We start from the raw sequence: 24673 nt of genomic DNA, 5'->3' as shown, positions 1-24673 counted from the left end.
ATAAGTAACTCTCTTTTTTTTTCACAATTATGATTAAAAGATTTTTTCTCTTTCTCCTTTCTCTTCTTTTTTTTCTATAAATTTTACTAAAAGGGGACAGCACAGAGAACATTACAAACACTCCAGGCCATCTATTTATAAACCTGAATTCTATACTCATGCTGCCTCATTGCTCTGCTCTGTGCAAAGAGCAGGGATGGCAGATCATGTGGGAACGGAAAATGTGTTTAATGAGGTTTGATGGTGATGCCACACCATGATGAGCCATGGTGACACTAAACAATGTATTTGCACAACATGCACGCAACCCCGCCCCCCCACCCCCCCATCCGCCTCTTTCTCTTAGTGTATATTTAACAGCGCATGGACTCACATGGCTAAATGCCTCAAAGCTGTACAGGAAGACTGAAGAAGGCAACAGTTGGGATCTAATATCCTGATCCCCTTCATTTAGATGTATAGGTGGAGAATGATGTCATGGACATGACACAAGGCTGAACATTTCCACAGAATTCTCACCTCCAAGTTTAAAGGGGCCCTATTATGCTTATTTTTAGCAGGGGTTCTTCTAGAAAAATACAGTATGAGGGCGCTAACATCACTTATGGACATAATTACGGCCCCGTCCATTTTCCGGTAAATATAATGTAAAATAAATACAGAATTACAGTTTCTTTTTCCGGCAGACCGACAGGACCTCCATTCCCTGTTTCTTTGGAGCTCTTTGGAGACAAATCTGTCTCTACCGTCTGACGCTCTATTGGACACGATTTTCATATTCTGGGAGTTATTACACCGTTTTTTACGAACTGAAATATTGTTTTCTGGCCTTACTTTAAAATGTTATAGGGAATATCGGCATTTTAGCATGAGGGCGCACGCCGAAAGTAAGAAGGTGCAGCGTACCTGTTACCTGTTTAGACAAAACAGAGCCCAGTCTGCTCTGATTGTTTGGCTGGCCGGCTCTGTTGTGATTGGTCAATCGCTAAGGGATGTCCCACCTATCATGTACAATGTGTTGGAGAGCTAGCCATAAAAGCGTAAGTGTTGAGGAGTCGAATCGAAGGGTCTCCAACCCCCCAAAAAAGGGGGGGGGTATTTGGATTTCATTTGATTTATTTTGAACGCGTAATACAATAATACCAACAATTATAATAATAATAATGAAACAATAGAATTATGATAATGTACAAACGTAAGCAGTATCAAATTACCCAAAACTAAATTATTAAAATGTTTTTGATTGATTGAATCTTGATCTAAATTAACACCCTTTATCCAATCATCATCTGACATCAGAAATACTTTCCTCCAAAGGTATATTGTAAATTGTGTATGGGGTAAAATATACAAAAATATATTCATTTTTACAGACAATACTTAGAGATTAGTCGGTGTGTTGTGGGCAGGGGGGTACGTGATGTTGGAACAGCTCATCTGAGAGCCCGTTAGTCAGACGCTGCTGGCGCAGATGAGCTCACAGAATCAATATAGGATAACAGCTCCACAAATCCCAACACTGACTTTGCATTATATTGAGCCAGTGCCTCTAAAAGCTAGGATGGAGAGCATTTACTGCCCTACAGTGTTGGTTTATAAAAAATAATGAAGTGTACATGATAAAAAAAATAGCCATTGCAAATAGACATTGCAGCAAAACATAGCATACATCTGTAATAACAATACAGAGAGAAAGAGGGTTTGATCATTCAGCTCTATTTCTTCTCTAATCTAGCACACTTTAATCCAGAATACATAAATGAGACATGAACATCAATAATTGAGAAATCTTCTTTTTCCCTTGTGTCATCATAATCATTTTTTAATCAAATGCTCCTTTCAGTAATCTTGCACAGATGTTAGCTCTTTGCCCAGACACAGGGGAGCATCCATGACCTAATACAGTCGAACAAAACACAAGCATACATGTCACATACACACACTCTCATTCTTACAAGGGTCATGAATAATGGCTGCACAAACAACCGAGGTAAATTGCTGATGTTGTTTTTCTGCTACTCCTGCTTTGACAGTGTAGATGCATTTGATGACATTGTTTAATTTGATTTAATGTTAGTCTTTTTTGATTTATACAGTCTTAACCTGTTATTATCCACAGCTATATTTCTTATCCTGCACAAATAAACTGTTCTAGCTGTAATTTTGCTCAAAAAAACGTTCCACACATTAAAGCTTCAATATGTCCTTCTCACATTGAAACAACAATAAATAAGGCCTATCAATCATCATCAGTGGGTGACCCTATATGACCCTGTGGCCATTTCTTAGAAACCGCCTCCGTCATCTGTCTCCTTCTTCTTGACTCTCACACTCAAACAATCCTCAGGGCGGTGCAGTCTCATTTAGATTTATAATTGTAATTATGTTTTCTCTATAATTTCACTTAAAACATTTATATTCATGTTGTACTTCAGTTCTAAAAATAATATAAAAGTATGACATTTACACAAGAGTATCCAAAAGATCTTTCACATAGTCTATTTATGTATTAAATCACCAAAAACCATAATATATGCTGATATTGTTAACAAAAAATGACATGCGTTTTGCAATATTGGCCTTACACAATTTATATTGGTCTCTGCACCAGAACTCCATGATTGCCGGGCACTTAAGTAAATATCCAATATCTATTCAGTTTGTCATATTATTTGAAAGGTTGTTATGCTATTTATGCTGATTAGGCACTTAAGCTATTCCTGTTCTCTGTCTTCCTGGCCAGCCAACTTGTAAATGCCTGTCTCTTAATGACTCCCAAGTCTGGACACTGACCTACTGAACTGACTTAACCTCAACTACAAAGTATTCAAGACTACTTATTCGATCCCCTTCCTTTACCTGAACTGTTGGAGAAACTAGCCGGGGATAAGCGGAGTCTCAAAGCAAGCAATTCACAGCAAAAATGATGGTTCCATTTTTTAATGAAAAAACGGAAACAGCAATTAAAGCATTTAGTTCATCAAAATTGTATGTTTCCATGGATAAAGTTGCCTCCTCAGGTTCCATCAGGATTGTCTGCCTAATTAAAGTGTTGGAGTTGTGGACATGATACTGAGGAGTGAAGTCTTAAAAGTGCATTCTTTTATTCTGCCACCAAATTGTAATGACCTGAAATAATCTGAAAGGTAAATCAAAACAGAGTTTGTGAGGATTGAAAAACCATCATCAAATTAGCCATATCTATATATAACTAAATAAATACTTTGCACCGTGCATATTGAGAACTTCAATATAGACAACATATATATAGATGTTGCGTTAACAGTATCACATCCCTCATTCATTCAAGAGTTTATACTAGTTCAAAGGGGGCATTTAAGGACAAGTGCATTATGTTTTCCTAGCTACTCAAAGCAAAAATGTTCTTCAAAGCTGTGAATGATAAACTTGGTCATAGCGTCAGTGTTACTGTAGATGTGTGTTCAATCAGCTTCCTGGTCACCCCATGGGTGATAAACTAAAGCTCCTTCAAAAGTAGGCCAGCAAGTCAGGCTTTTTAGGGTCACAACCCTGTGGTGTGGGTGTTAAGGGAAACAACGAATCTGCAAATAGAGAGCACAGAGGTATCACTACAATTGAAGTTAAAAATTGACAAGGTTTTGAGAGTATCTGTAGGCACGTGACTATTTTATTACAGTTTTCCCTTGTTGCATATCGATGCCTTCATGATTAGAGATTGTGGAAGATAATTTCTCACTAACAAGGTTTGTGCACTAAACAAACAAACCATCTTTGAATATTCAAGAATTCACATGATACGAGTTTCCTTTCGGGCACAGATGAAGCCATTCGTTCCCATGAGAGATCAAGCATGACTCGGGGCCCACAGGCATTAATAAAACACAAAAGAGATTGAGCCGCGTAACTTTCCAAAACCATTATTAAAAATAAAAAAGTCAGAGACCTATCACTCACCAAGTGACAAATCCAAGCATGTACATTAAACCATCCTGTCTATAAACTTAATGAAATAATTTAACTGAGGCGTACCCGCATTTTAATGGCATTCATATTTCAGGACTCGAAGGCACAGACACAGTCGCGTACTCTTGGATTCATTCTGGGGTTAGGATTCTTGCTGAGAGCACACTGCTGCTACTTTAGAGGAAAATTATTTCTTCTCACTCCGAATCCCAAACTGCTGTAGGGAATCCAAAAAAAAGGGCAGCTTGCCAGTCGCTCATTGCTAACTGTGGTTGACCTCAGAGCTACTGAACCTTAGCTGGATGTGTGTCCCCTGCCACGGTGTGAATCGAGCCAAAGGACAAAAGATGTTGTGTAATCCTAACGTAATTAACCCGTTGAGATTAATGCAAAATAGCTTCTAGACATGAAATAAAGTTTGGCATTGAGAGCGTTATGAGTTGTAAAATCATTTGTGCTCCTGTTGCAAAAGGATGCTTGCATTATCAGAAGGTGAGAGAATCATTAATCCTGAGCATTCTGTTCCGAGTTGACCTTGTGGCTTTACACAAGTCATGGGAAATAAAGCGTACACTTTCTTTTCTGATTTGTGACCTCTCATAAGGCTTATTGCAAGCTTGCTTTTGGGCAGTGAGGCTATTCTTGTTGTGTCACTGAGATAACCCAAGGTCTTATCTTGCGTCTCAGTGTCTGCGAGGGCAGACCGTCATCCTCCTCCCACTGACTTGCTGCGTTGAAAAGAAGAATTCAAAAAAAGGTTAGACTAAATGAGGAACACATGGAGGACATAAGGATCATTTGAAAGAGAGTAACACACTGCTGATCACACCCTGCAGAGGCCAGTTGATGGAAATCAAATGTGTGTATTGTGTGGGGCCGGCAGTGATCATGGGACAGGCGTACATACTGTGGATGCCAACAATCAGCACGCTATTCGACAGATGGATCAGAGCACTGCTGGCCTAAGAGCTCATGGTCACGTGACCAGTGGATTAGCGTTAGCCCAACTGAAAGGGGGGCGGAGGTTAGGGTGCTTGTCACCACACACTTCCTGATCACTTCCCTTACAATGTGTTTCCCTTTCTCTTTCACTCACGCCCATTTCATTTGGCTGACACTTTTATCCAAAGCAACTTACATTAAGTGCAATCGTTTTTTTTACCCCTGTTTGTCTTTCATGTTACATTATTCACCTGGTCAATTTACAACAAAATTTCAACAAAGAAAAGAAAACTTGGTCACCTTTCTGTTATCTTTCTTATCCGTCCATCCTTTCCTCCTGTGTTCAGGCGGGGAAGAGGCCCCATGCTTCGCACTTTATTGGGGCGTAAGTGCTTGTGGCACCTTTGACTCATGGCTCAGTCAGATCAAAACCGCTGCTCTAATCGGCTCACTTCCAGCTACTCATGATGTCAATGCTTAAGAACATGTCTCCTGTGCTGTCCTTCCAAACCCCCCCCCCACCCCAACCCACTTCCACCTCCTACTTACAGTACTCTGCAGCTCTGCCAGGCTCGCTGAACTTTACACTTGTCTGGCAGCAGGGACTGAACAAGTGAGAAGAGAGACTAGCTTAAGCTATGCAGGGAGCACATGGTACAGTGAGGCTTAAAACATTTGGGTTCCACTGTGTCCACTGTTGATATTCCTCCAGCATTTGGGTCTTTCTGTCAGGGACACAGTGTGCCAGACAGTTCTGGACAGACCAGTGTGCCATGTTCCCACGCAGACCCAAAACTCTTGCACCATGCACCGGAGTGACAGAGGGAGCATTCAGTGTAACGCGGCCAACAGGGTTACATTCTAAAAGTCACTGACCGTTATTTCCTGCAAATTGCAGCTTGAATGAATGTTGTATTGATTGAGAGAGCAGACATGCAGAAATGAGCAAAAGATTGAGATAGAGAGGGAACTGATAAGGAAGTTTTACATCGATCACCAAGAAAAATCTGTCCATAAAAGGGTCAAAAGGTGATTCAAATTGCTCCATCCAAAGCCACAAAGAATAACCCTTTAAAAAGGTAAAGCCTCAACTCTAACTGTAAATTATCTATCAACTATCAACTAACTAACATTTTAGACTAACTTTTGCACAGCTAACAACACATCACCGAGACAAACAGAAAGGTGTAAGGAAACTAACGATTTGTATTGCACTCTAGGGGGCTGGACTCAGAGAGTAGTTACAGCTCATCCAAAGCTTTCCCACAGAAACCTCAAGGGGACACATTACCACAGTGGGCAGAGGGCGTCATCATAACATGTCATTCCCACATACAAGGTACCAAAGGGATCTAAGTCAACGCCAGCTCGAACAGTAGGTTTTAAGAAGAACTTACCCCGGATTGTCCAATGGAAAACACACAAGTCTTATCGGTGCAATTCAAAATTAAACTGGCCAAAAATTGGCAAAGGATGCATAACACACAGGTACAGGTGTGCTAATCTTCACACAGTCACAGCACACAGAGCATCAAAGTGTCACTGACATTTCCATTCTGTTTGTAAGCACAAACACAAAGGTCTTGGTTCAGTGAGTCATGAGTCACAGATTTGACAGGCACCTTCGTGTTGACCTTTATGAACCATCAAAGCTTCTTCAGAGACCAACAAGCCAATGTAAAGCAGCCAAGCATATTCTCTTTTATAGTAAAGCTCAATGAGGATATACATCATTGATAATTGATCACAAAGACCATACTTAGTCCTGTTCTAATCAATTCCTTTTGAAAGAAAGATTCCGCTTTTGTCAGATAATGATCACGGACAGAGCTGGCATTTACGGTTGTTTATAGTTTCAACAGAGAAAGTGATTTTCTTCTTCGTCTTTTAAAATGACTACAGTATAAACACCTCGTCTATGTGGAGCTCTAGAAAAGAGATAATGTAACCTTTATTTCACATTTTTGGAAATCTCCCCTCTTACCATAGTGCAACTGTATTTATGGTATTCAGGAATGAGTGACTGTTTTGTTCTTCCTCCTTGTTTTTGTTTTAAATTGTAAAACATCACCACAATGTTCAAATATTCATGCTATTTCAATTAAAACTCACCGTCAATTAATCATATTTTTACAATACTATGTTGTATTTGAAGCATTTAAATTGGTGGAGTAAAAAAAGATTTATTGGAATAAACTAAAGTTGTAATAGCAGAAAATCAAGAGGACTGAGCAGTAAAATACACCTGTTGAAGTGTTTTATGTTACATCTGGCTTGGGTGGAAAAATAAACTACAGCATAGTTTAAAACTAAAGTAATGCATAAGTTTTGCGTGTCTACAAGTCTTTATCTGAAAGTTACAAGAACTGTCAGAGAAAAGTCATGGAGTGCAAAGTACAAGATTTCTGTTTCAAATATAGAGTAAAACCAATTCCGCAAAATGGATATTCTCAATTGAAGCAGCTCAAAATTGCACTTAAATACAGCAGGATAATAAACATGCCAGCACCAGAGTGCCCGAACAAAAGCTCCCTGCCAGTCTGTCTAACTTCTGAAGCATGCTCATTATGGCATTATTAGCTACACGCCAGAGGGTTGTATCAATCGTTTATAGTTAAAGCAGGGGACACACTCTGTCTGTTGCTTATCTTTTTAGTCTTATTTCACCTCGGCTGAGACGTAATGTTTCTCTATGTAGGTTATTGGAGTGCTGCCAGACTGGGAGGGAGGGTTTCCCCTATAGAACAACTTATATATTTTAGAAAGCTCCCAGTGAGTCAGTGTTATTTACAGCAGTGACAGTGCGATACGGGGAGAACTCAGTCCGTTAACATGATTGAAGAACTATAACAGGGACCTTCCTGTTGATTCAGCAGCGTTAATAAAACCTCAAAAGAAGAAAAAGTACTTAACAGATAAGGTTACTACGTGCACGCGGGCTGTATGGGTTGAGCGCGTGTGGACCGAGCCGCACTCTGTTTGTTTACAAAGCGCTGTCAGAATAACGTTTCGCAACGGGGACGGTCACCTCTTCTCACAGAACAACATTTGAAACACGGTCAAAGTGTGACACTCACCTCTGTGGAGCGACTGAACACTCGCGGTCCGTTTTGCACAAAATGCGGCGAAAAGCCTGCAGCGACGTGAGCGACCTCCAGCAGGAACCTCTCTGTCAGTCCGTCTGTCAGCCTGTAGTTTCCAACTCTCTCTCTCTCCCCCTCTCGCCGACAAACCTCCCACTTCCGGTGCTTCTTGAACGTGCGAGTGAGAAACACTTTCTGTAGATTTCTGTCCTGCTGATGATTGATGATTTGTCTCTAGCTGGAATTGGACTGAAAGAGTTTTTATTTGCTTATTGAATATAAGTGTTTTGCTCTTGACTTCTATGAATTACAGGGGTGTCTGGTTATATTTATTCTAAACGAAAGATCTTTAGCGTATTTCTTTTTTGCGAAATTCACAAATAACTTTGACTAATACTTTCATCAAGCAAAATCACATAATAAACAACAACAACAACAATCATAATAATAATCATAATAATAATAATGAAGAAGAAGAAGAAGAAGAAGAAGAAGAAGAAGAAGAAGAAGAAGAAGAAGAAGAAGAAGAAGAAGAAGAAGAAGAAGAAGAGAAGAAATAGAAATATATGCATTATTGATTATCTGCTACTAAAGTAAATAAGTTGTTAATATTTTCTGCAGGTTCCTGACTAACTTCTGTGCCAAAATTTGATCAAAATGTCTCCGCTGCACACAGTTATTGGCAGACTGGTTTATTACTATAAATAAAGTTGAATCTATTGTACAGTAGTACAAAAATGTCTGTTAACCTCAGTGCATCCCTAGTAAATGTATTTCAATCTGGAGAACAGCGACACCTTCTGGTACAAATTAATCAGGGCAGTGATGGAGGAAAACATGTTGTTGTTTTTTACATGTTAAAAACCTGCCACAATTTGCAGGTCAACGTGTGCCTGACACTAGATATTGCTATTTGGGATAAAACGAAAAAAGAGAGAAAGCAAACAGCAACAATGTGGAGCCTTCTTGGATGTTGAAGAAAAGTCTGAGAGAAATGTTCACTTCTGTTATGTTACTTTTGACCAAAATCCAAATGGATTGTGCTTGGTAGAAAAAGTACTTTAATCCTTGATTTCAGTAAAACATTTGAATATACTTTATTATTGTGGAGACAATTGGAGAGGTATTATAATGATTATGATTTAATGTCTTTACTATCTTTGTAAACAAGCCTGTAAAGTAACAACTATTCTGTCAAAGCTCAGATAGTTAAATGTACCCAAGTGTCTTCTTGTAGACATGGAATGTGTGTCACATACTGTGTCAAAAGAATCCAAACTCAAATCTGAGCAATCTCGGGTTGTTGATGACCGTAAATAATTTGAAAAGTCCCCTACTTGCTACAGAAATACTATAAATAACTTCATTTCCCGCATCTACGTCAAAAAGTCCACAAAAACACACACACACACACACACACACACACACACACACACACACACACACACACACACACACACACACACACACACACACAGCACCCTGTTGAATCCTCATCGATCCTGCAGATTGACTGGCTGCTTGCCAACTGAAGGGTGACAGTTGTTTCCTCAGACAGCTGAGTCAGCAGCTGCTGCCGGTAATAGCTGTTCATCTCCACACCCTTATCCTCTCCTCAAACCGGTCTGTGTTCCCTGCCTATCAGACGGACTACCACAGTCAAACAGGGCTCAGAGAGAGCTGTAGAGCCGGCCAGATGTCCAGGAATGCACAGACGGCTTCCTATACTGTCCTTGTTTGTTTAGCTGCTTTATCTCAGCTGTCACATGCTCTCGAAAACGAATCAGGGGAAACCACTGCTGCTGATCACATCAGGCCACGGTACAGCTGAAGATGAAGGGGAGCTGAAGTGAGCAAATACAATATGGGGGTTTCCAGTCAGGGAAGTCTATCTCATGGTGAGAGATACTACTATTTCTATGAGCTGAAAAAGGAAGTGGGATGACGTCCCATTTTATGCATGAATGACATGTGTAATATCCAAATCCCTGCATTATAAAAAAATGAGTTGGCAAAAATAACCCCCTGCTTTCCAACATCATTATATATTAGAATCATTCGAGTCCCTGACAACAACAGTTTTTCACATGTTATAATTATTAATATTTTGGCCAAACTAATCGTAGGTTTAAAAAGGAAACATGGGACTGATTTTCCATAAAAATGAAAGCTCCCTAATTTATATGTTGCCTCTTCTTTGAACATGAAAGTAGCCCCTAAAGGAATATTAAACAATCAATATCAGGTCCAAATCCCAGATCAGCATATGAACTCAATGACCAAACATTCATTTTGTTTCCAGAATAATCTCTCCTGCATTTAAATTCAGCTATGTTCCCACAGCAGTCAGTGCCAGACCAACAGCAGCCTCATAAAGATAAAGCGGTTATTGCTTGCGTAATATAACTCACACATCGCTTTATGATTTGTCGTTGTTAATCATCTGGCCTCCCTTTTATATTGCTGCATTTTAGGATATTTCCTTTAAGTGTAACCAGCCAGTGCTTTATCAGGAATCATCAGGAATGAAATTCACAGCCATAAAACCTGTTTGAGATATTCTCTGGTTTGTATGAGGCAAAAGTTAGTGGTGACAGAGGATCTGATGTTGCATTCAATAAACAAACGGCTCTTTTGAACGTAAAGTATGCTGCAGGTTACACATGGAAGAGTATTTGCTCCTACTTACTTTCATCATGTTGAACTGGATGTTAATGAGTTATTGATTTCTCCTTATAAATGTTGGCAGTCAAATGTATTTCCTATTTAACATATTTCTATTTCAAGTGCTTAACTCCCATCATTTTAACGTGTTATCATCAACTTGCAAGTGAATAACACCAACAAATGACTTTAGTGCTAACTTGTTTTTATTACCTTATGTCAATTGATGAGTAGTTACATCGTATTTTACAGAAATCCTCTTGACATTTAATCGCATCAGACAGATGTGGCTTGCATTAATCTCATGAGTTTCACTCCGCTGTATGAAAAGTTAAAAGTTAACACTCCTTACAGTGTCCAGAGTGAACTATCTCTCTTCCTCATCTATTATTATTTTAATAACAAGTTTGTCTTAAAATAAATTGTTCATAAAATGATTTACATTACATATCTGATCAGGTGAATTCAGGCACAACACAAACAATAAAATTGCTAATTTCAAAGGAACTCACATGATCACAAATTACGGTTTTATATAGGGTGGGAGTGACAAAAAACTGCTTTCAAAACAACTTTTACAGGTTATATCATGTCATTTCTCACTATAAGGGGAAATCATTTTACAGGAAAATATCCATAAATTGTGACATCATCTCTCTGCAGTTTTTTAACACTTCAAAAGGCTCTAAGAAATATTAAAAATATTTAATGTTGAGTTAAAACTATCAAGAAACAAAACATTTGATATGAAACAAAGGTATTGTGAAACACATTTGGCGGCCACTAAAAATGCAATAGTACATATTTAAAAAGGACCTTTAAATGCACCAAAACAATACAATTCCAAAGCAAAGCTTATGCAACAAGTATTCTACTTACACTTTCTTATTCAAAGAAAAGATCAAAATAATTCATAACCATTTAAAAAAGGCAAAAATACAATGTTCTCAAAAAATATAATTCCAGATACTGAAAAGAGTTATCAGGACATCTATGCAGATGGGGAAGAACAGAATAGGAGTGGGAAGATGCTAAAATCACAAACCGAGCTAAACATGGACAGCCAAACTTTAAATGAGTGGAAATCCTCTTTTAAAAGATTTAAAACATCTTTCAAAACCATTTAAATCCCTTCTCTGTGATTTTTTTCTTACACAGGAACAAGAAACAAACTGTACAGGCAGTGGGAAAATCATAACAACTTTTCGCAACATAATACCAAATCCCAACGAAGAAGATGAAGAAACTTGGCGATTCTCCTCACATGGGTGATGCTACATCCATGTCCAAAGTGATGGAGTCTGCGGAAGAGAACCAGACAGAAGCTAATAATTTTGGTTAATAAACAAGTTCTAGGTCATTGAGTTTCCTGGGCAAGCACAAATGTGTAGTTTAAAAGTGTTAATGACTCACCCAAATGTGAAGGATTTGCCTCTACTTCATTGTGCATCAGTGAGTCGAGGGTGCGGGGCGACATGGGGAACAGGTCGCTGGTGTTTCCAGAGTTTGTGCTGTGGAAAGAAAACAAGAAAAAGAGAAGTTGTAGATTAAACGCTTGAATTTCAACTGACACTTTTTTTTGTGCTCATCAAAAAAAATGACAACATATTTTTTTCATGTAACCTTAACTTATCACACTGATCGCTGCAGTGGTTCATACACATACTGTATTAGTGGAGTGAAACAGTCACTCCATCATAGAAAGACAGTTCAGCATTCATGTCAGTGTGGAAAGTCATGCCCGAAAGAGAGTTGGGAAGATTAAAAATGTGATGGATCTGTTGCTAAATCCTGATGAATGTTTTAATATACACATCAAAATGTATGACTCAAACCACTAAAGACTGGGCTGATGTTGAGCATGTTAAATACTATTCCCTGCTTCTGTTTCAGGCAGTGCTTAACTAAATGTTTTGGTGTTAATGACCGGCAGCTAAAGTAAATGTAGGATGTTTGTTAGTTTGCTGGTGGATTGAACGGGTCGTTACTCAGATTTACAAAGTACAATTTCCATTACTTTGCAGAGAAGGTTCTGTCTGTGTCGTCAGCAGGATTACTGACAAAATATTGGCAAAATAATGATCCAATGTTCATGTAACTTGGTGAAGGGTTGTATATTGGTCTAATGAAGAAGCCAATTCAATACGCAGCGGATCTGAATCATGGAAATACACAAATCGTGTTTGCCTTGGTGAACATCTGTGTTCTCTAAATGCCCTTTTAGTTCTATTTCCTTACTGTCTTTTATCTTTTAGTTGAAATACTTGCTTGTTCTCTTGGAAATGTGAATGGATTAGTAATTATTTCCAATTGAAAATAATATTATCTGAAATCTGGTGAAAAAGTTTATAAAAAAAGAGTGAAAACTCCCTACAAATGGATTTGGTTGCGGAATAATGACACCACTATCTAAATGAATGAAAAACGGATGGAGGGAGATGCTCGTATGTTAGGGCCAGGTAATGTGACGGTGAGTAGAAAAAGACAAATGGGTAGGTGGATATACGGCTGCAACTTAAGTGACCAGATGCACACACAAAACCCTCCCTACATGCCACCACCCCCCCGCCCCGAACGCCTACCCTGGGAATCCGTTCCCAAGCAGCTCACTGTCCGGCAAATCCATGAACACGGAGGGACACCTACGGAGACAGGTCAGGATCTCACTGAGCGAACCTCAAACCCACCAGCACACCCTCAAACCCACCAGCACCAAAGCTGCCCCTCGTCTACCCTTTATTTATCTTAATGCAAATACAGTCGAACAGATAGTATATTGAGCAGGGAAATGAATCCTCATCTGGAATGATCAGGGAAGACACAACCTGTTATCTTAATTGCAATCTGTCTGAATTGTATCTACGTGGATCTGGGTTCACAATACTTGGTCTGTGAACAGTGCGCTGGTTCCTCTAAAGACAGCAATGACTCGCAGTCAGAGTAAAAAACTGCTCTGTTCTCTTTTCTTGAACATTGAGCAGAAGTTGCTACATATGAAAAAGGAAATTTCCAAAAAGGAAGTTCAGATCATACCAGCGACATTCAGAGGGAAGCTCTTGTCTTTATATCAGTACTAATGACGACTAAAATAAAAGAAGGTCACAAGATTGCATGAGCCCTTCCTGTTGATATTGACTTAAAAATGAGAAGATACTCACGGGGTAACGCAGATGAACTTTGTCTTCAAGTAGGGCTGAATAGCTGAAAAGGAAAAGAAAATATCAGCACAAAAATCTAAGCGAGAGAAAACATGCACACTAAACAATATTTGTTGCCTCTCTTAAAGGAAGTCTACTTACTGCTCGTGGAGTCTCCTCCCATCTCAGGCTCAGGTGCGGTTTCTGGCCTGCAGTATTTCCCAAACGCCTCGTCTTTGGGGATATCAGGGTAGAGGTATACAAGAGGCGAAACCAGGATGTTGGTGGCGTCCATGATCTTGTATCCCATGATGATGTCTGCAAAGGACATGTTGTTGAGCTGCTGCTTGGTGTAGGGCTCCACTGACTGCATCTGGGTCTTTCCTAGGAGAACAAACAAGGAAGCTCAGTTCCCGAGCAGAAACGAAAGTGAATCAGCATGGAATAAAAAAAACAACAACTCACCGCTAATGTCTTTCTCCACCCATGTGAATGTGATGCCGCCCTCCTTGCTGCTCTCACTGAAGCGCAGCAGGAAAGTGCCGGGGGGTTTTGGGCTAAGAAGGGCCCTCTCCCTCTCCTTACTGATAAAGCCCATGATATACCTGCAGACAGAAAATAAGATATTGATTTAAAAATAGTAAGTCTATTTTGAAACTGTTGACCACAGCATTTCAAAACGAATTGAACTCGTAAACAAAAGCGCGACCTCTCACCCTTCGTTCCACAGTGCCAGGATGTACTTCTTCACCAGGTCGATGATGTTGTCCAGCCACACCCAGAAGGAGAAGCCTTTGCCAGCCATGTTTTCCTGGGAAGAGGAAGGAGAAAACACACTCACAATTGAAGTAACACAATAGCGAGATTGAAGGATAAACCGCACATGTTTTTTTTTAGGTCAGTACCTTGCAGAACTTTGCCCACGTGATCTGACAGCCAGAGTAGTTTACACACGGCCCTGGATGGACAAAGAACATCACAGATTAAGATATGAGTTACACGGCTGAGATTAACACAACATCATTGGATAAATAAATGACAATGATGTAGTTCAGATGTAGTTTGGTGGTATCTCTCTCAAATTCCCTCCTAAGCTGTGCATATGAAGCACTATCCAGAGGTTGTTCTCTCTAATAGAGGAAGACATGTGTACTACAAGCAGGGCAGCTAGGCGCTTGACCGCTCTGCTTGTCCTCCCTCTCTTGGCCACGGGCTGAATAACTTTGCATCTAGGCTACATAGAACATTTTAAATAAAATTAGGAAGAACCTTTTTTTTAACATCTAGGAAATGTTGCTAAAATGTGTAAAAAATGAAGTAAAAGAGCGGTGAAGGAACGAGTCCTAAAACACGGAAGTGAGTCAGCATTTTACCACTTCCGGTTCTTTGATCTCAGAGTCAATGGGATTTCTCCATAGGATTTTTGAAAATAGCTCAAAATAAGGTCTGTGGTTGACACAAATTTAAGAGACGGATCACGTTTTGTTCTAAGACATTAAATACATCAGCAGTGGCCCCCCCACCCGGAGATTTTTGAAGAGTTTACCTGTCTGAAAAACGATGGTTGTTAACAAGTGGCTGAATAGGACTACAGAAGTTGTCGAGGACGTTGTACGTCATTACGCCGAACACGTAAACACTCCCACTGAGTTTGTCTGCCCCTGTTCTAGAGCCATGACTTCTAGTTAAATTGAGTGTGGCTACAAGGAAAAATATGCAAGCGCGCGAAAGTCAGTTGAAACGATCTTAAGTTGGCGTGACGTTGAAGTCCTGCGACCCTGCTGTACTCGTCTGTAGTTCATTTATATCCTAACGTTAGCATTTTGCTTCTGGCGATTACATTTATGATTCAAAAATTATAAAAGTAGGGTAGACGTGGAGATTATCCGGCTGAACAAAACATGCATTTATCAAACAGGTTCGTTTTCCACAGACCTTATTTTTTACAATATTCCAAAATCCTTCAGAGAAATCACATTGCTTTTTTGTCGAGGGCACCCATGGGCAGCTTATTTCCAGGTCGGGAAACAAAAATATGTCATCCCTGCGCGCCTCTATTAAAGAGGCAAGAAATTGTGAGGAATATGTGCTCTATTATGTTCTTGGTTTTTACCTAGATTCCTTATTGTAAATGTATTGTTTAAATGAACTTGTATTTTCATTGTAAACTTGTGTTCCTCAATGTTTAGATTTATTATTTATTTTTTAGTATAATTGTTTTACTATTATTTTATTGTCGTCACGTGTTCAATATGGGGGGACTTTAGCTATGTGTTAAATGTATAAAATTAATAAATACGTTTAAAAAACTAAAAAATAAAGACTTTTTTGAGACTGCAAGGCATGGCAACACACCTAGTAATTTCTCCGCCAGCGTGGTGAGCTGTTCGATGGTCAGGCCTCTCTTGGTGGTGGAGGAGAACTGCCAGCTGAGAACCTCGGCCACCTGATCCCACGTCCCCACCGGAGGCTTGGTGAAGAAGTTCACGTTCTGCACAGAGACCGCCAGGCAACCATGGTGTAAAGTATATGTATCATTTCTCCCACTAAAAACAGACATACAACCCTGCTGAGTTCAGTCCCTCTCCAGCAGAGGGTGCTGTCTCACCTTCGGGTGGTTGGTGAGCATGTTGTACCACAGGATGGAGGCCCAGGCGTTGGGCATCTGGCAGATGTTGGAAATGACTACCACAGGCAGAGAATGAGTCTGTACAAACATAAATATATATATATATATATATTATGCATTATTATATAATATAAAGTCACACTGATGTGAAAATATTCCTGCTCCTTCTTCAGCATATTGTCTTGTAAACCGACTCGTTCGGGTGAACTTTCCAGCTCTAAAACTAACTGCTTAGATAGATAACACATTTAGCAAATAAAAACAATGATAATATTTCAAAATTACAACAACAACAACAGGCTGCAGAAAAAGGATATTTTTGTGTTCAAACAAATCCGTTGTGGTTGAAAATCTAGGTGCCTCATTTCTTACACTTTGGTCATATAAAACTAGAAAAAAAATGGAGTCACTAGCTAGCAGAATTATCACTCCGTAGGTAAAGAACAAGACAGAGAAAAGAAAGCATCACTGCATCTTTTGACTGATAATGGGAGCTAATTTGTCTCATAACTTGTCTTCAATAAGCACAACCACTTCTCAGAGAAACTTACTCTGAAACTAACACAGCTCTTTGTGTTTTGACACCTACGTACGGATGGAACTCTGTGGTGTGTTAGAGGTTGGAGACAACACAAAACTAAGTGAACCTCGTCATTACATGCTGAGTAGATAAAGCCAGCAGGAATCATAACTAGCTTCAGCAGAAATGCTGCCATCATCAGGGTCGTTCACTGGGTTGATAGAGGAGTTACAGATCATAGGAAAGCTAAGGTTGTGACAAATTCTGGAGGTGGATGGCTTTGATAATGACTCATGTGTTTGGTGACTAACTTCGTAGGGGGGTTTCAAAGAACAGTGCTGAATGTCTTTACATTATTCATTAGAGTTTTGGTGATTTGTGGTGTCACATGAAAACTAATCTGACATTAAGGAAACACAGATAGTTTGTGATACCGACCTCCAGATCAATCTTCAGGCCTTGGTGGTAGACTTCCGTCTCAAAGGTGATTAGATGGAGCTCCTCAGTGACGATCAGAGAGGCCTGAAGGAAACAGATTATTCAAACCTTACTCAAAAAAGCCTTAATGACAGAAATTATTCCAAAAATACAAACATTTTGAGCATGAAATGACAAGTATTAACTATAGTACTCACGTCGCTATTGGTCCGGCCACCATTACCACATCTCTGCTCTCTCAGGGTCTGAAACAAATAGGAAGTGAGTGCTCCAGCAGATCGGAGGACATAATAACAGCCAAGCAGTAGGAGTGTTGCATCTATAACTCACCAAGTGTTTGAACTCTGCTGACAGGCTGCCATTGTTGGATTCTTCCATGTTCATGACTTTTGTGTTGGTACCGAGGATGTTAAACTTTCGTGACCTGAGGAAAAACAAGGAACAGCATAAAGGGAGGATCTATTCTAAAATATGACACAGCAAATACTCAGGCATGGAGAGCAAGTGTTCTTAAAAAGACATACCCTCGGATTGCAGCCACATCACCAGATTCCCTGAAAATAAAAACAGTTAAAATCAGTCAAATGTTCTCCGAAAGTCTTCAATCAATTGTGTGTCTTAGTGGTAGAACCTCGAGAATGAAAAAACAGACTTACTTGTCAATGCATACTTTAATTTTCAGCTGGTAATTGAGTTCAGGAAACTTAACCAGTAACCTGGAAAAATAAGATAAAAAGTGTTTAAAATGATGCACTCTCCGTCATAAAATGTTTCATTTAAAACGGCATAGACATATTTACTTAGCATTTGATACTTCAGTGTTGCCATCCTGCGTCTTACCTCACTTTATTTGTGAATTGCACTCCCGTTTTGATGACCAGGGGTCTGTCTGGATGCATGGGCATACAAGGCTGTCTCTCGACCACGAAAGCACTGAAAGGCAGAGCGGATCATGTTTCAGTGAACGTTTCCAGACTCTCAGGTCAAAGGCCACCTCACTAATGAGTTGCCATTTTTAAGTGCATCTCACGTCTTCCCCCGGAGAGTGGAGATCAGATTACAGTCCAATTGATAAATGAAGAGCGAGAGATGCGACTGAAAGCTCTGTATCATTACTCACAGGAAATCACGCATGGATTATTTTTAAGGGTCGATTATTAATGATGCAAATTGTTGCACGCTGTACCTCTTCATCAGGCTTCTGAACAGGTCTACGATCTTCTCCTCCAGGGCGGGCCGGTGCTGGATGATGGGGTCTCCTTTGTATGACACTTTCTGCTGAAGTTCCTCCAGCTTCTTGATCTGCTGACGGATCTGGAGCTGGGACTCAGCCAAGGATGTGATCCTGGTGATAGAATTATGGAATGATGCCTCTAGTTGACAATACTTGTGGCATTTGGCACATGACAGCAGAAAGCTTTTTGGTGGATGTCTGCATTAAATGATAAGAGATCACCAACAGGAAAGTAGAGGAGTGCAGAGACAGTTTGTCTGCCAAATTCATCTATTTAATGGTATGAAAGACAACCAAAAATACCTCTCAAAAAACGTATTTTAAGTTTGAATGTAGCCCCGAGGCTGGGAGATGACAGAATAATCATGTTCAACTCGTTAACTAATGCAGAAAAAGTGTTATTTATTTAGGGTGCCTCTTAAGGACATCAGTTGCATTTTAAGATGCAGGAGCAGGAATGTAGTTTATTTATATTGAATACCCATGTGGGAATGCCGGGGCCTGTCCATTGCTTTAATTTAATATATGATTCCAATACATCATTGACCAGTGTTCTGCAATAAATGCCCATGTAAGTTAAAGTTTTTCATCAATGAAAGACAAACTGTGCCTTTTGAATATTGACTCATAAATATCAAATTGATCATTAATGTGACCAACGACCGATTTATGAAATTATTTAGACACTGCAGCTACGGTTACCATGTTTCGAGGCGGTCCAGGCAGATGTTAGGTGGACCCCCAATGCAGGCAATCTGCTGCCTCCTCTTCCAGTCCGCTAGTTCTTCATCAGTCAGGTTCTTCTGTACATAATCCATGGCGGTCAACAAGCCTCCCATCTCTGTCACGATTTGCTACAAGGAAACAAGCAACAGACACATAATGTAAAGTCAACATGGTCAGTTTGACTGCTAGCTCTGTGCGTGTTATTATTTCTCAAAATCTAAAGAACAGTGTAGAAACAGAATAGTAGCGTATAACCCAAGTTATTTTACTGTTGATAGATTTTACAAAAGTATTTTTGGTCTCACTTTATTCTTTGGTTATTCTTGTCTTCTTGGTTTTCCCCCACAGCTCAATCTGTTACAATGTATTTTGATTTGATATATAACATATTAAAGACACCCACCCTCCTCAGCTGGTCCAGCGCGCTCAGCATCTGCTCCAGCTGAGCCATCTTCTGTCTGGTGGCAGCGGCTTGGCTATTCCCATTCAGGTCCTGGGACAACTCTGTACAAACAGTGGACATGACACAAGTCAGTAATTCCTTAAATATATACATGAAAAACACTGAAATGTTGAGACTGAGAAACTTTCCAAACAAATTCATATTACTGCTAAAGCTCAATAGATATTTTTTTGAATATACCTCCTTGACTTTTCAACGTCTTGTAATTGAAGTCAAAGTCGTCTTGCAAGTTCTCAAGCATTTTCATCTTCTGTTCCATATCCTGACGAGAAACAAACAGAGGACATATATTAATGACAAGATACACTTGTTTTGTCAAAGTGTTCACGATTCCTCGCATTGTATTTACATCCTGTATGAGCGATGATGAAAACTGACCTGCACGCGCTTCCGGATATCCTGGAGGTTGTGCTCCAGAATCTGCTGCTTCTCTGTCACTACCGTCCCAGAGGGATGCGCGGCCTGGCCCTCCTGCAGAATGTCAAAACATATACTGCCTCACCAGCTTTTTGACGTCATATAATGTTAGACCTGGGTGAGTCTCTTTACCTGCACAGCAGTAGTGGCCGTCTGCAGCAGCCTCTGCTCCTCCCACAGACAGCGGGCAACGATGCGAGCGATATCCATGGGCTTCTCCAGGTACTTGCTCTGTAGATGCTGTTTAATCCTGCGCAGGTTATGCTGGTAGAGGACATTGTTCTCCTGCAGGAAACGGCTGTACTGCTGGTCTATTTCTCCCAAGAGGTTGTGGAACACCAGGGTGGCGTGGGACTCCTTATTGGCAGCGTAAGCCCTTGTAAACATAGAGCAGAGGATCATCAGGATTATTTCTAGTTCCTTCTAAGAGCTGGTGAAAGGTGAAGAACATTTATGTAGATACATTATATGCCTGGGAGATCTGTAATGGGGTCATCAGGGAAGAATAAGGCATGATAGTAAAGAAGGTTACAGTGAATGAACATAATAGCTTTTCCATCAAGTTATCGGTCATAGAGAGTGGCCGACTGCCAGTCTGGAGGTTAAAAATAAATGAAATACTATATTCCAGCAGACAGGGGGAAACAAGATGTGCTTTCGAATATTCCTCACCAGTCCTGACTCTCAATCCACGGGGCGAGGAACTGCCGCAGCTCCATGGGGAAGCTGTCGCTGTATAGGTGGTAGAGCTGCTCCAGATACCTGGTCTCCAGCTGCTGCAACTGGTTCCACTGGGCCATCCTGACTTACACCTCCTCAAGCCTACACAGAAAATGGGGGGTAACAACTTAAATGTAGCAGAGAACAAGTTAGAGTAGACCTCACTAAAAAAAAGTGTCAGTGACCCAAGAGAAATAGCTAAATGTCAAGTTTTTACTGAAAATGAAAACAGGCTCTCGGGAGGCTTTGCATTCTCACAACAGCCACTTCCTGTTCAGAGAAACAACACGCCTCCTCCAAGATATATATCGACTCTCTAAGCATATAGACATAACTGCTCTTTGACCGGGGTTCTGCCCCTATTTGCTTCAAACACGGCCAAACTTCCTTTTTCTAGGCTTTTGAAAGATACCGGAGATATTAAATGAAACCAGAGCAACATGTTTTTTGACATAAGACTGGATTTAATTACTCTCCTTCATATTATCTGTAAGAGACACACAATACAACTGGAACAGTATACGCTCAATAATCCTCACAGCCTGAGAAGACAACCGTTATCCATGTGATCCAACTTTTAGGTTCTGTTACCTTCTCATCTAACCATAAAACAGCTAAACTAACAGACCCTCAGTAAACCGAGTCCTCTAGCATTCATACTTAACAACTAATGGAACCCTTTATTTAAGCCTTTTACATAACTTTCAATACTGCTGCATTACCATCTGGAGTCTGCTTAGTCAGAAGTGATTTGCAGAGTGACATTGCCCAATAGCTGGCGGAATTTAGATAAAAGATCAGAAGTTTAACCAAACACTGAGGAACCTTCAAAAGAATCTGCACTCTGCTTTTTGTTTCCAGGACATTATGTGTAGCTTTTGCTGATATAAAGATAGTGATGAACATACACAAAGTTAAAACAAGTGTCTAAAACGCAACCAAAATGTTCCTGCATCAGTGCAAACATGTACTTTATGAAGCCCTACATTAATTAGTCTGCACACGTAATGCTTTCCCCACCCAAATGTGCATACATAAGGGGAAAGCAAATTATAAACTCCTCTTAGTATATTACAAATCCGATGTAGAACAAGCACTAACTACCTAAATGTGTTCTGGTTTTCTGTTTCTGTAGGTATTTGTAACCAACTGTGACTGACGGCATATTGCTTATTTTATTTGACTTTTGTTTATGGTTATTTCATTTTTTCATTTTATTTTTTGAAGGCAAAGGTAAGATGAGATTTTCTTATCTCTGCTCCTTTCCACCATGTGCTATAACATAGCCTATGTGTATGTTTTGTTTTGTAAAGTGTGTTTCATTTTTTTTTAACTGCCATGTGTGGAATAAACAAATAAATAAATAAATAAATGAATACTATACACTTAAAAGAGTTATCTCGCATAGTGTCAACAAAACCATGAAATTACAGCATATTATTCCCATTATATTCGTTCACACAAGAGTAGACATTTTGGCAGATTTTTGCTTAAGAATCATAAAGGTAACTAATACTAGTGATTAGGTGCAATATGGTCTTTAAAATAAATAAAAGGTATTATCTATAAGTAAGGGGCTGTAATATATTTGACTGGCATCGCAGTGTAAGGCTGTCAGTTTCACCTGAATCAAGTATGGTACAGAAATATTACTGTCGCTTACATCATATGGCGAGGGGTTTTCTTTAGCATCAAGGGACATAACCGAAATTGTCTAACAAACGTGACAAACGTTCCTCTTTCATTACATGTGAAAAAGGTGCATCTGCATAGTGTGAATGTCTGTGCATAGAAACCTGACAGTATCACATCAATGAGGAGCTGAGCCATGGTCAATATTGTGAGAGTACTTTTCTTCTTTCATATTCATATTCTGAATTAGGCTAGTATTTCCGGGTCTCATTGTTGGTGAACTTGGGTGGAAATTACAAAGAGTATCTCAGGATGGTTAAAGTACATTTAAAAATCCCTAAGCATGATGTGATTTTACTATAACATCGGTTTCCCTCATAATGTCTTTACATTTATTGCATAACGTTTCCCATGATTGTGGCACCTAAATAAAGTGGATGGATTGCTATGGCACATTGTCCACAGGCAATCTCCACAGGGGGATCAGTCACCCAGGGTACAGTCCAAAAGGTGGCACACTACTGTATGATAATTAATAATAGTGCTAGCCAGATGTCAGCTGTTGGTCCAGTTGTTGAATACTGTTAGTCACAAGGTACAAAAGCACAATATAATTGGTCTCTGATATTCCAGTAAGTGCTTCCTTGAGCAAATGAGTAAATCAGGAACCATGCCACGTTTCCATTTTATGGCTTCTGTCACTGAAAACAGTTGAAGACAATAGAACTGTTATGAATGTCATAATGCAAAGTTATAGTGCATTTCACAAAGTCACTTTTAGTCTCTAAAAACATTGAATAGAGTCAATAGTGTAATAGCACAGCCGATACTCTGTGACTCAGCTGTACTGGCTGCACTAAGAATTATGTATACAAATGTCTAACAGTGACATATAGTTCAAAACTAAGATTCTGCGAAGGTCTGGGCAGATCATCTGTTAAAAAAGATGTAATGAAATATTTGATTCATAGTGCAAGGTCCTGCAGAAGGTATGTTGATGGGCGTGTCAAATGTAGGCAAACACAACAATGACCTGAATTTGACTTGGACTATATGCATCCCAGTCAGGTTTGACCTATTGTCAGTCCTGCTTAACTGCCGTTTGTTTAATTGTCATTCTGAAATTAGGCCATTCAAATCACATTTTAAAAAAACATTTTAAAAGACGACTAATAGTATATAACAACACTGACATCAAGTGAAAGTTGAAATAGAATCAGGCCCATTAAGGGCGAGTAGAACTGGGAGTAGCTGCAGATAAGACGCAATAACACTTTAATAACTCGTGTAACATGGTGGACACGGAATGGCTTCCCCATCATGAATAACTTATAACCGTCACAATGTTACAATTAGATCAGTAGCGCTATGGATAATAAGGCTAGCAATGCATTAGTGTGGTATGCTTTAACATAACAATGAAGAAAATCCTTAAGAAACATGTAGCGTTGCATGCCAAAAGCAGAAGTGGCCTTTATAGTCGCTTACCTAGCTTGTTGTTACTCCTTCGGAAAGTTTCTCCGTATAACAAACGGTACCCTTTTCTACTAAAAAACACTGACAGTGAAAGTCAGTGGAGTGCTTTGAATAAAATTGAACAGAAAAAAGCCAGAAGACACACACTAAAAGCTCGTTAACCGTGTGGATTTTCTTGCCAACATGGGAATCACTTCGACGATAAAGCCCTTTTCACCGAACCCATGCAGCATTTCAAGAATGACAGCTTTAACAGCCAATAGGATTCCGTTATTCTATCGTAGCAAATCAGAATGCAGCATACAAGCAGGATAGGCGTGACTATGTTGAGTACTTCGTATTTACTGCTGTCGCAACAGCGCTGTTCCCGCCTGCAAACCCTCCCTGCAGGTGGAAGGCAGAGCAGCCCAGCGCGCCTATTTGCTGCGAAGGGAGGGCGAGCCATTCAACAGAACAGCCAGGCTGGAAGTCATCTGAGTTACTGGCAGTGTCGACGTCATCAAGAGTTAATAACAGTAGAGCTCTTCACTATTGACCTTTGTAATCTTAATTAAATGAACTACTAGATCAAAACATACATGTTCTTTATATTAAAGATTCAAAACATTTTGGGGGGAAAATAACATGAAGTATATGTTATATAGTAA

General features: G+C 39.7%; 2 protein-coding genes across 7 annotated transcripts in view; both read right to left on the bottom strand.

Moving 5' to 3' along the window:
• Positions 1–8112, bottom strand: part of stat5a (signal transducer and activator of transcription 5a) — a 49109-nt gene extending 40997 nt beyond the window's left edge. For 2 of the 3 annotated variants that reach the window (XM_063903413.1, XM_063903415.1), the window contains exon 1: positions 7965–8112. The gene's annotated coding sequence lies outside the window, so the exon portion shown is untranslated. The remainder of the gene's footprint in view (positions 1–7964) is intronic. The other variant, XM_063903414.1, reaches the window with a different exon arrangement.
• A 2710-nt stretch (positions 8113–10822) lies between these two features.
• stat3 (signal transducer and activator of transcription 3 (acute-phase response factor)) lies at positions 10823–24265 on the bottom strand. 4 transcript variants are annotated; one of them, XM_063903417.1, is made up of 24 exons: positions 24039–24265; positions 20871–21020; positions 20331–20574; positions 20160–20252; positions 19962–20043; positions 19722–19822; positions 19295–19446; positions 18545–18703; positions 18199–18291; positions 18015–18074; positions 17883–17912; positions 17689–17782; positions 17556–17603; positions 17359–17442; positions 16380–16478; positions 16127–16262; positions 14677–14729; positions 14488–14582; positions 14237–14376; positions 13934–14155; positions 13793–13835; positions 13217–13276; positions 12048–12145; positions 10823–11959 (listed from the first exon to the last, which is right to left on the bottom strand). In XM_063903417.1, the coding sequence occupies exons 2-24, from the start codon at positions 20996–20998 to the stop codon at positions 11895–11897; spliced, it is 2379 nt and encodes a 792-aa protein (XP_063759487.1). In that variant the 5' UTR covers positions 20999–21020; positions 24039–24265; the 3' UTR covers positions 10823–11894. The 4 variants fall into 4 exon arrangements, with proteins under 4 accessions (XP_063759487.1, XP_063759488.1, XP_063759489.1 ...); XM_063903418.1 differs by having other exon boundaries at positions 10823–11935; XM_063903419.1 differs by lacking the exon at positions 13217–13276.
• Positions 24266–24673: the final 408 nt, after the last annotated feature.

This window comes from Eleginops maclovinus, chromosome 16, assembly GCF_036324505.1.
Source record: "Eleginops maclovinus isolate JMC-PN-2008 ecotype Puerto Natales chromosome 16, JC_Emac_rtc_rv5, whole genome shotgun sequence".
Taxonomy (NCBI): Eukaryota; Metazoa; Chordata; class Actinopteri; order Perciformes; family Eleginopidae; genus Eleginops; species Eleginops maclovinus.
The sequence above is the reverse complement of the archived record's forward strand: the minus strand, read 5'-3'. Positions and strand labels throughout refer to the sequence as shown.

Coding starts and splice junctions, on each gene's coding strand:
- stat3 (XM_063903417.1), bottom strand. CDS start 20,998: ATGGCCCAGTGGAACCAGTTGCAGCAGCTGGAGACCAGGTATCTGGAG. Junction 18,292..18,544: donor TTCAGAAGCCTGATGAAGAG/GTACAGCGTGCA, acceptor TCTGCCTTTCAG/TGCTTTCGTGGTCGAGAGAC. Junction 13,277..13,792: donor AAGTTCATCTGCGTTACCCC/GTGAGTATCTTC, acceptor CTGTCTCCGTAG/GTGTCCCTCCGTGTTCATGG.